The 10,936-nt window shown below is 54.8% G+C and overlaps 1 protein-coding gene across 1 annotated transcript; it reads left to right on the forward strand.

Moving 5' to 3' along the window:
* Positions 1–8,325: 8,325 nt before the first annotated feature.
* On the forward strand, positions 8,326–10,553 carry HAPLN2 (hyaluronan and proteoglycan link protein 2). The gene is made up of 5 exons (XM_075540396.1): positions 8,326–8,413; positions 8,653–9,006; positions 9,121–9,237; positions 9,663–9,845; positions 10,004–10,553. Exons 1-5 carry the CDS (start codon positions 8,326–8,328, stop codon positions 10,285–10,287), a joined length of 1,026 nt encoding a protein of 341 aa, XP_075396511.1. The 3' UTR covers positions 10,288–10,553.
* Positions 10,554–10,936: the final 383 nt, after the last annotated feature.

The following is a 10,936-nucleotide window of genomic DNA, read 5'->3' on the forward strand; positions in this document are numbered from 1 at the left end:
GAGTTGGCAGGGGGTCATGGACTCCAATGGAAACCCCAAGTCCCTTGGCAGAGACCCAGAGGATGAAGCCTCCGACCATCGTCCAGAGATACGAAGCGACAGACCACCACACAGAGGGCACTGTGAAGTCAGCCATGGCAGATGCAGTGAGGTCTTAAAAGAACACTACCTTACCCGCTGATCTTCCTTTTGGCCCTTTTAAAATTTGTTCCAGTTTTAATATTTTCTCCTCTTGTTCAATTTTCCCCCTAATTTAATTTTGTCATGTTTTTGTTTTGTTTTACTTTGCCCCTGGATTCTGTTTTGTACATTTTTCCCTGTATGTAAAATCCAGGGTAGGTAAAACTAGTCAGCAATTGGATTTCTAATTCTCTAGGGACCTGCCAGGGGGAACTGGAGGGAAATTGGGGAGGAACCACAGTAACTACCAGAAAGAAGAAAAGGTTCTAAGATCGATTGTGGTGGGGATTGCACAACTCTTTTCAAAAGGATTAAGTGATTGAATTACAAGACATGTGGATTAGATGCCAATTAAAGACCAACAATGCAGGTTCCGTGCCCAGAAGCTCCCTCAAGCCTGAGCGCTGGATCCCTTTCTTGCTCTGCGGCGTCTTGGGAAGCAGACCGAAAGTGAGCTCCGTGTACTAGCAGCTCGGCTCTTCCCGTCTGACCCTTTCTAGTTGTATCTCTCAAGGGTTCATTCCACGTGGATCAGAGCGTCCCAGGCAAACTCAGCCTCTGCAATGTGTGTGCTAGAAACTTCTGAGCGTGGTTCACCATGTAGTGTGGAGCAGTGATGAGACACAAGCCTGGCCACAGAGGCCTCGGCCCGAGCTCTCGCCCTCCCTGTGTTGGGAGGCTGTTTGTCTTGTTTGGGCTGAAGCCAGTCAGAGGCATGAGATCAGGGTGTCCTGCCCGGGACAACAGGGGCTATTTGTCTTCTCTCATGAGAGAAGCAGTCAGGAGGAAAGGGTCTCGAGACAGGGCTGGAGTGGACAGGCGGAAAGGAGTGACTTGGATTCCTGGGGAGTAGAGTTGGGAGGGGCTCCCTGTAACGAGGTGTAGACCAGGCACAGGCCCTGGCTCCTCTCTCTGCAGAAGGTCATCCTGGATAGGAGTTAGTAAAGGGAGCAGGCCATTCTAGACGTAGCATCTGTGCTCTGTCGGATCTCAACCAAGTCACTGCTTTCCCGTCTGCTGGTCTTCATGTGGTGCCGGAGGAAGCTCAGGGTCCGAGGTCGCCTCCAGTTCTGAAAAGCTACTGGATAAGAGGCTGTTCCTCGGAGAGAGTAGAAGGCTAAGAGGTGACGGACGCTCCAGAGACTTCTAAATGACTACCTACCGGGGAGTCCTCCCTCTCCGTGAACCGCAAACGTAAAGTTCTGGACTGGTTCTGGGTTGTTGGAAATATTCTGTGTCTTCATCTGGCAGCAGGGGACGGTAACAATACGGTGTGCGCACCTGTAAAAACCCACCAGATTGTACACTTCAGAACTGTGTGCAAATTAGACCCCAATAAAATGACTTAAAAAAAATTCTAAACTCCAGCAGCTGTTCAGCCTTCAGAAAGCTCATCCTAAGTAGCGGGACTCCCTCCCGAGCGCAGTGTCGATGCTGACCCGTAATGGCCCTTTAGGACAGCGTAGGACTGCCACATGTGTTTCTGAGACCGCAGCCCTCTCCAGAAGTGGAAGGTCTCCACGTTCCTTCCACGGAGGGCTGGTGGGTTTGACCTGCTAACCTTGCCGTTAGCAGCCTAATGGGTAACTACTGCACCACCAGGGCTCTGGGAAGAGTGAATTCTAACCCAGGGAGGTTGGGAATCTCCCTTTTCTTGAGAACTTTAAAGGAAGATAATTACTGCCTGGCTGAAGAGAGCTTTCCAAAGTCCCTCCATCCTTAGACATTCCCAAGTTCTGCCCCAGACAGAGAAAACTGTGCTGTCTAATGTCCGCCTCTCCTACTACCATACGAACCACTCCTCTGCCCTTGACAGACCGCAGGCAAAATCAGAGCCACCTAACTTGGACCCTTGGGGGGCCTCATTCCAATCTCTGTCTCCTTCACGATTTCATTTCTGGTTTGGGCCCCACCTCCAACCCAGGCCTTTTTCCGGTGCTGTGTGCCAGCCGGCCCTGCATCCCCCATCCCCGGCTGTTGACATTTTGTTGTCCTCACCCTTGGGAGAAAGAAAGGGGCCCTGTTATTCAACAATAGGGGGAAAGATGGAGACAATGGGAAATTGTTCTTCCGATGGGGTGGAGACAGAGAAGGAAGACAGCCAGATAGATAGACAGACAGGGGGGTGGGTAGACAAGTTTCTGGGAGCAGCTGGAGGACCCACAAGTCTGGTTCCTACCTTGAGAGCCTCTTGCCATAGGCAATGCGCACTCAGGCACCAGAAGACAGAGGTGAGGAATTGTGGGGGGTGGGGAGGGTGGGGGAGGCAGCAGGTAGGGGGACGAAGCAGTGCTTGGCTGAGGTCCATGTGGAGGTGAGGAGGCTGCTGGAGCTTGACATGTGAGCCTTTAAGCCTCATTCACAGCTGCTCCCCACCCCCATAGGTCCAATACCCTCCCACCCACCAATCAACCCAGCCCTTCTCTGACCCAAGAACTTCTCAGAAGCAAGGAGGCGCCCCCCTTTCCTCACTCCTCTGTATTGCCACTCCATCCTCTCCTGCGTGCCCACCCACCATCCCAAGCCCAGGGTCTTCTCCTGGTCCCATGGCAGTGAACCCCACAGGCGCAATGATTCTGGATCTAGTTGGACACCAGGCTGGCCCCATAGAGTGACGGGGCCAAGGGCGAGCTCTCGGTGGCAGCTTTTCCTCCACGGGGCAAAAGGGAGAGACAGCGCTGATCAGGCCTTCAAGTCCTGGGAATTTGAGGGGCCTGAGCCTCCCAGGTGGCCAGCCAACACCTTCACCTGGGCCCTCACCCTCAAGCAGGACCAGAAGCTGTGAGTCACCGCGCTTGTCATCGCTGCGACAAGGCCAACGGCTAACAGGTAGGCGACTGAGCTGCTGGCGCTTGCTTGTTTTCTGGGAGGTCCCTTGCTTTTATCGTTTTTTTATTGTGCTCAAATACATACCATGAAAGATATGGCAATCACAACCATTTCTCAGGGTCCAAATCCGCGACACTAATTATAGCCCCCAACCCTCACTATCCCTTTCCGAAGTTTTCCCCATCCCAAGCAGAACTGGGGTCCCCTTTAAGCAGTAACCACCCTCCTCCCCCAGCTCTGACGCACGGATGCCTCTTCTGGATAGCTCATCTGTGTGGGTTGATAGAAGCCCTTTGGGGTCTGACAGATTCTACCAGCATCACGTGTTCAAGAGTCATCCGTGTCGTAGCATGGTCAGAACCTCGTTTCCAGGTGACTGAGTCCTATCCCACTGTGGGTGTACACCACGCTTTGTGTATTCATTCGGTTGCTGAAGGGAACTCAGGGTGTGTCCACCTGTGGGTGACCCTGGGTGCACATTGCCGGACAGGTGTCTGTCTGAGCACATACTAGGGAGCAGATGGGCTGGGGGGATGCTAATTCTGTGTCTAACCTTTTGAGGTGTGTGGTTTGAAATGCAGACATTTTGAGCAGCAGCTGAAAGCGGAGACTCGCTTTCAGACTTGTTTGAAACCCTGGCAAATGCGCTCTTCTTACTGGGGTGAACCTTCACTCAAGTTTCTCCGTGTGTAGGCAGCTTTTATGAAATGGGATTTTTAGAAATCATTTTATTGGGGGTTCGCACAACTCTCATCACAGTCCATACATCCATCAATCGTATGAAGCACATTTGTACATTTGTTGCCCTCATCATTCTCATAACATTTGCTCTCCACTTAAGCCCCTGGCATCAGCTCCTCGTTTTTCCCCCTCCCTCCCTGCTCTCCATCCCTCATGAACCCTTGATAATTTATAAATTATTATTTTGTCATATCTTACACTGTCCAACGTCTCCCTTCACCCACTTTTCTGTTGTCCATCCCCCAGGGAGGAGGTTATGTGTAGATCCTTGTGATCGGTTTCCCCTCTCTACCCCACCTTCCCTCCACCCTCCCAGTATTGCCACTCTCAGCACTGGTCCTGAAGGGATCATCTGTCCTGGATTCCCTGTGTTTCCAGTTCCTGTCTGTACCAGTGCACATACTCTGGTCTAGCCAGATTTGTAAGATAAAATTGGGATCATGATAGTGGGGGGGGGGTGAGGAAGCATTTAGGAACTAGAGGAAAGTTGTATATTTCATCGTTACTACACTGCACCCTGACGGGCTTGTCTCCTAACCGAGACCCTTCTGTAAGGGGACGTCCAGTTGCCTACAGATGGGCTTTGGGTCTCCACTCCACACTCCCCCTCATTCACAACGATATGATTTTTTGTTTTTTGATGCCTGATACCTGAACCCTTCGACACCTCGTGATCACACAGGCTGGTGTACTTCTTCCATGTGGGCTTTGTTGCTTCTCAGCTAGATGGCTGCTTGTTTACCTTCAAGACTTAAAAAAAAATAAATCATTGTATTGGGGCTCATACAACTCTTATCAAGCCATGCATACATCAATTGAGTAAAGCACCCTTATACATTCGTTGCCCTCATCATTCTCAAAATTCACCTACCACTTGGGTTCCTGGAATCAGCTCATTTTCCTTTTTTCCCTCCCCCTCCCTCCCCACTCCCCACTCCTTCATGAACCCTTAATTTATAAATTATTACTCTATCCTATCTTACACTGCCCGGTGTCTCCCCTCACCCACTTTCCTGTTGCCCATCCCCCAGAGAGAAGGTTACATGTAGCTCCCCGAGATCAGTTCCCCAACCTTCAAGCCTTTAAGACCCCAGATGCTATATCCTTTGATAGCCAGGCACCATCAGCTTTCTATGAAATAAGATTTATAGCAGAGTCTCCCTCACAGGATGGCTCTCGTGCACTGCCATCTGGTCGATTCCCACTCAGAGCGATCCTACTGGATAGAGTAGAACCGCCCCTGTGGTTTTCCTAGTCCGTCACTCTTTACAGACGTAGAAACTTTCATCTTTGCTGGAGGAGCAGCTGGTGGTTTCGAACTGCTGACCTTGTGATTAGCAGCCCAACATGTTACTACGATGCCAGCAGAGCTCAGAGATAGGTAGCTAGACAAAGAGAAATCTAACGTGTTTGGAGCAGTAGCAGGCACATCAAACAGCTTTAAGAACCAGCTAACTTTAGCGATGGTGATGTCTGGTCTCTGAGTGCCTCTCCCAGGTGCCACGGTCGCTCTCGTTGACCAGGTTGTACTACACAGGAGAGGTGCTGCTCTTGCACATGTCCCTGTTCCTGAGACTTGCTTTCCCTTTAAAAACTTGTCACTGTGATTTGGGTGCGCGTTTACAGAGCAAATTGTCCTTTTAATTCAACAATTAATACACATTTTGTTTGTGATTACAGTCCCACTCTTCCTGCTTTCTCCTTGCTTCCTGTTTCCCTTCCTCCTCCCCTCCTTGCCCTTCCTATCTTCTGAGCTTCATCCTGGGCAAATGCTGCTCTCTGGATCTTGTGTGTTGATTGTCCTAAGGCAGGGGTTCTCCACCTTCCTCATGCCGCCACCCTTTCATGCAGGGCCTCATGAGGTGGTGACCCCCCCCAACCATATAATTATTTTCATTGCTACGTCATCACTGTCATTTTGCTACTGTGATGAATCGTCATGGAAATATCTGATATGCAGGATGTATTTTCATTGTTACAAGCTGAACATGATTAAGACAGTGATTAATCACAAAACAATATGTAATTATATATTGTGAAATATTTGTGTTTTCCGATATCTTCGGCGACTCCTGAGAAAGGGTTGTTGGACCCCCAAAGGGGTTGCGACCCACAGGTTGAGAACCGCTGTGCTAAGGAATGCCCCCTCCCTGGTGTTCTCTCTAGGCCTGTTGTTGGGCTGAAAGGTGGTCCGTGGGGGCCGGGGGGTGTTCAGGTCCAGGCTGGGAGGTACAATCTCTCAGGTTTCATATTCCAGATACGTGGACGGGTAACCATTGGGAAGTTCCTTCTGTGCCCAACCTCTGTGTCTCCCACTGCACGCTTTCCTTTGGCCTCACATTCGTGAAAAGGCCAAACTCAGGGTCCTCCCTCCCTCCATGCCCCTCATCTTCCTCATAAGTCCTCAATGTGAGCTTGCTCATGAAAACACCTATGTTCCAGAAAGATGTTCCAGTGGTGTGGTGAGAGGGGGGCGTGCTGGGTGGCGGGAAGGTGGTGGATCAGACTCAGTGGCCGCTCGGAGGGAGAAAGAGATTGTTGCTTCTATGAAGAGTCACAGCTGTTGAAACCCTGTCTATTCACGGAGCAGTGCTGCTCCGCCTCCAGAGTCCCCCAAACCCTATTCATGGAGCAGGGCTGCTCTACCCTTCAGGGTCCCCCAAACCCTATTCATGGAGCAGTGCTGCTCTGCCCTCCAGGGTACCCCAAACCCTATTCACAGAGCAGGGCTGCTCCGCTCTCCAGGGTCCCCCAAACCCTATTCATGGAGCAGGGCTGCTCTGCCCTCCAGGGTCCCTGGGAGTTGGAAGGGACCTGACTTAATAGTGTTTCTGAAACTGGGCTGAGCACTAACACAATCACACACAAAGATGCACCAAGCACTAGTGTCAGCATTTCTCCTCTATGAACACATCTAACCTTCACAACTACCTAGTGGGGCAGAGGGACAATTAGTAATAGTCCCCACATTTGACTAATGGAGACGCTGAGTCTGAGAGGAGTCATCTGTTCAAAGCCATGCAGCTGGGAAGTGGAGGAGCCAGATAGGGAAAACGAATAAAACGAAGTTAAGAGGTTCCCAGTTCAGTTCCAGAAAAAGGTGGGGTGAAGGGGCGGTGATAAAGAATAGGTACAAGAAAGAAAGGGAAAAATGAGTGACCAAAATAGATCATGACATTATTTTTTGCCCATGACATTTAAAAGAATCTTGCCTAATTAGTGGGAATTTTCATCAATACATCTTATCCTTGGGGAAGCCTGTTAGAGTTAAGAAAATGATAACCCACGCTTTCATAAAAATACATGATGTGTATGACTGAAGTCAACCTAAATTCAACTGCCAACAAAAAAGAACTTCCAAAGGGGAAATAGAGCCCTTTGGCTAGTTCTCCACTAGGTGGAGAGCCGTGCTGGAGGTGCAAGGAGAGGCTGGATCCCCAGAGCCATCTGGAAGCCTTGTTCCCGGAGGGGCTTCCTGCTCAAGGCCACTAGGAGCCCTTTTTAGGGAGGACGATGGCAGAATCCCATGTGCTCTGGCTGCAGGGTGGAGAAACGTGTCAGGAGAGGGCAGACTGAGGAAGCAGCAATTGGGATGAGCATGGGGTGGATGTTGTTGCTGTTAGGGGCCATCGAGTCGGATCTGACCCACAGCGGCCCTGTGCACAACAGCACGAAGCACTGCGCAGCCCTGGGGCAGCCTCACACCACTGTTCCTGTGTCCGAGCCCGTGGATGCAGCCACTGTATCCACCCATCTCATAGAGGGCCTTCCTCTTTGTCACCGCCCCTCCACTTTCCCAAACGCCATGTCTTTTCTCCGGGGTTTGGCCTTTCCTGAAAAATGTCCAAAGAATGTAAGACAGAGTCTGCCGTCCTGGCCTCCAAGGAGCACTCTGGTCATACTGAGCCAACACAGATGGGTTTGTCCCTTTAGCACTCCACAGGACTTTTCAATCTTCTTCTCCAGCACCTCAATTCCATACATCCATTCTTCTACGGTCTTCCTTACTCAACGTCCAACTTCCACGTGCATACCAGGCAGTGGAGAACACCAGGGCTGGTCAGGTGCATCTTAGTCCTCACAGTGATCTCTCTCTTTAGGGTGACAGCACTCTGAAGAGGTCTTGTGCAGCAGATTTGCCTAAGGCAGTAGGTCTTTGGAGCTCGCTGCTTCCATGAGCTTGGCTTGTGCATCCAAGCAAGACAAATCCCCGACAGCTTCCATTTCTTCTCCGTGTATCACGATGCTACCTGCTGGTCCAGTTGTGAGGATTCTGCTCTTCGTTACAGTGAGCTGTCTGTCATCCATACTGCAGGCTCCCAACCTGATCTTCATCCACAACTGACCGACTGCATCTGAGAGGGCAGATATGCCCCTGGCACCAGCAGGGAGGGTTTATTTTACTGCCCCCCTGTCCTCGACCCCTTTTTCTGCCCCTATGGCAACGTTCAGTGGCACAGCCCCCTCTAAGGGATCCCTGTTGGGAATGAACCCCCCTCACCTTGCTCCCTTGCCCATAGGGCTAAGGAACGCCATTGTGCGTGGCCGTAGAACAGTACCAGTCTGAGTCCCATCATGCCAGGCCGGCTCTCACTTCCAGCGCTCTGCAGCATCCTTCTCCCGTGGGCCCTCACCTTCATCCATAAAACCCTAGGAGACCCAGGTAAGCCCCCATCCCAGCCCTGGGGGATGTCGTGGGGGAGGCGCCGAGGCAGATGAAGGACGTGGAGAGGGCAGCTGTGGAAAGTACACAAGGAACAAGAGGAGCCAGATCACAACAGACAACGGAGGAGAGGATGCGGGAGGCCCAAACGCACCTGGAAGGGGGGAGCAGTGTCGGAAATGGGCACTGGGGCAGTGGGGACCAGGGGCGTTCCTGTCACTGTGGCCCCCTTTACTCAGCGCCCCACCCTGGCCCCCACTACCTCCTGCCCCCCATCCACGAAGTCATTCACTCTCGTCGTGGGGACACGGCCACGCTGCCCTGCGTCCTGGGCGCCCCGCCTCCCAGTTACAAGGTGCGCTGGAGCAAGGTGGAGCCGGGGGAGCTCCGGGAGACACCGATCCTCATCACCAACGGGCTCCACGCCCGCGGCTATGGGCCCCTGGGGGGACGGGCGAGGATGCGGAGAGGCCACCGGCTGGACGCCTCCCTGGTCATCGCGGGCGTGCGCCTGGAGGACGAGGGCCGGTACCGCTGCGAGCTCATCAACGGCATCGAGGAGGAGAGCCTGGCGCTGACCCTGCGCCTGGAAGGTGAGGCAGCTCCGCGCGGGGGTGTGGTCTCCCAGGGCTCCTCCCCCAGCGCCTCGCGCCCCGCCCCTTCGGGGGCGGGCATCACAAGACTCTCCGTCCCCCTGCCCACCCTAGGAGTGGTGTTTCCGTACCAGCCCAGTCGGGGCCGGTACCAGTTCAATTACTACGAGGCCAAGCAGGCCTGCGAGGAGCAGGACGGCCGCCTGGCCACCTACGCGCAGCTGTACCAGGGTGAGTGGTCGCCCAGGCCGTGGGAGTGTGGGCCCGGTGCCGTCTGCGGTGTCGGATTGCCGGAGGAGCACAGTAAGCCGGGTTTACTTCTGCTTACTTAACTCATCCGTCGTGAACAGTGTTTCGCCACGGTGGGGCTCGCGCTGGACTGCTAACCGCAAGGCCAGCCGTTCGAAACCCCAGCCTCTCCGCGGGAGAACCACGAGGCTCTCTAGGAGAGTTGCCTTCTCGGACACCCGCAGGGCAGTTCCACTCCCCTGGCCTATAGGGTCCTTACGAGTCGGAATCGAATCGATGGCAGTGAATTTGGTTTAGTTTCCCCTATAAGCAGGTAAACCTGTTCGCCGCAGATTAGTCAGTAAGCACAAGCAAACCTGTGCTTACCTTGCGGACTGGGTGACCCCCGCCCCTGCCTCCCCCGCCAGCCTGGACCGAGGGGCTGGACTGGTGTAACGCGGGCTGGCTGCTGGACGGCTCGGTGCGCTACCCGGTGCTCACGGCGCGCGCTGCGTGCGGGGGCCGCGGCCGCCCGGGCATCCGCAGCTATGGCCCTCGCGACTGGAAGCGCGACCGCTACGACGCCTTCTGCTTCTCCTCCGCGGTCGCAGGTGAGGGGCGGGGCGGGGCCAGGCTGGGGGCGGGGCCAGTATGGGGGCGGGGCCAGCAGAACGCGGAAGGCTGGAGGGCAGCGGCGGGTTTGAGGGCTTTGAGACCCGCGCCGCTCCCCGCCCCGGCCTGCCTGCGGGTGACCGGCCCGGCTCCCCAGGCCACGTGTTCTTCGTCCCGGGGCGGCTGAGCCTGTCGGAGGCCCACGCGGCGTGCGGGCGGCGCGGGGCCGCGGTGGCCAAGGTCGGGCACCTCTACGCCGCCTGGAAGTTCTCGGGGCTGGACCAGTGCGACGGCGGCTGGCTGGCGGACGGCAGCGTGCGCTTCCCCATCACGGCGCCGCGGCCGCGCTGCGGGGGCCTCCCGGACCCCGGGGTGCGCAGCTTCGGCTTCCCCCGCCCCGAGCAGGCGGCCTACGGCACCTACTGCTACGCAGAGAAGTAGGGCCCCCCCCCCCGCGCGCCCCGACGCTCGGGAGCCGTGTCGGAGTCCCCCGCGGGACTGTCCTCCGCCAGACGAGGAGCGACCTCTCCTGACCCCCGCCCGGGCCCAGGTGTCTGGGAGAGGAGGGCGTCTTGACCTTCGGAACGACCCAAGGGGACTTCGGAACTGACCTTCGGAAGGACCCACGATCGCGGACTGACGCCAAGGGGACTGTCGCCGAAATGGGGGCAGGTGGGGCGCCCAGGGGCATTAACTCATCATCTCTGTACAGCAATAAATAACTCGGGGACCGGCTGTGCTGGCTAGCGTGCCGATGTCTGTCGTGGTCTGCTCTGGGCCCAGCGTGCCAGCTACACGCCCAAGAAGCAGGGGGTAGGCAGAGGTTGCTGCTGCTACGAAATGGACACGCCGGAGGAGGGGTATTGCTAGGAGAGGCGACCTAAATAAAGGCCGAAGGAGAGGGGTTAGAGACTGCACGGCCTGCAGGGACAGGGACCTTGGGGAACTGGGGCGTGGTTGCGCTGGGCGCCTTGAGAAGAAGCCGCATGCTCAGGGTCGCTCGGTTCGCCCCGAGGGCTGTCGCCCTAGGCCGGCCCTCTGTAATTTAAAAATTACAAATATTTTAAAACATGTGTTTATCCCGTGAGAA

This window comes from Tenrec ecaudatus, chromosome 1, assembly GCF_050624435.1.
Source record: "Tenrec ecaudatus isolate mTenEca1 chromosome 1, mTenEca1.hap1, whole genome shotgun sequence".
NCBI lineage: Eukaryota > Metazoa > Chordata > Mammalia > Afrosoricida > Tenrecidae > Tenrec > Tenrec ecaudatus.